Below are 553 nucleotides of genomic sequence, written 5' to 3'. Positions count from 1 at the left end.
GGCTACGGTATAAGGGTTATCGGTTCCTTGATCTCACCGCGCGTGGGCTTGGTGACCCGGAGGCTACGCTCACTAAGGTTCACCCAGTTTGTCCGGTTCGTATCCTAAACCTGAAGCGGTTTTCAGAGTAATACTGTTCGTTGCTGGATGCTTATGCTTGATGAATTTATTAATCCTATGATGAGTAAATCTCATGGGATACATACCTCCCACGTCGTATTACAATGTACCAAGAATTTGTTATTGTTTCTCGTATGTCTTGTGAAAATTAACTAGTAACGGCGCAGAGTTGGATTCTACTACACAATTATGTAATTTTAGGTATGAAATTGTCAAATTAATAGCTATTTGAAATTTTAATGGTATCAAATTATTAAAATAGAACTTCATGTTGTCAGAGTTAAATAGTCTATTGTTCACCACCTTTACACTTAAATAATCATAAGTTATAAAATGTAGTATTTAAATACCCTAGTTTGTCAACCATTGGATTGACGTAAACGGCATTGAAAAGGTAGGGTAGGATGAAAATACCCCTTTGTGCAACCTAAAC

General features: G+C 36.9%; 1 protein-coding gene across 1 annotated transcript in view; it reads left to right on the top strand.

Annotated features, from left to right (window-relative positions):
- The window catches only part of LOC109831562 (NAD(P)H-quinone oxidoreductase subunit N, chloroplastic), a 17853-nt gene that overhangs the window by 321 nt on the left and 16979 nt on the right, over positions 1 to 553 (top strand). The window contains 1 exon segment of the mRNA XM_020398905.1: positions 1 to 95. This exon segment is cut by the window's left edge and continues 20 nt beyond it. Within this exon segment, the coding sequence (XP_020254494.1) occupies positions 1 to 95 (95 nt within the window).

Source organism: Asparagus officinalis, chromosome 2 (assembly GCF_001876935.1).
Source record: "Asparagus officinalis chromosome 2, Aspof.V1, whole genome shotgun sequence".
NCBI lineage: Eukaryota > Viridiplantae > Streptophyta > Magnoliopsida > Asparagales > Asparagaceae > Asparagus > Asparagus officinalis.
The sequence above is the reverse complement of the archived record's forward strand: the minus strand, read 5'-3'. Positions and strand labels throughout refer to the sequence as shown.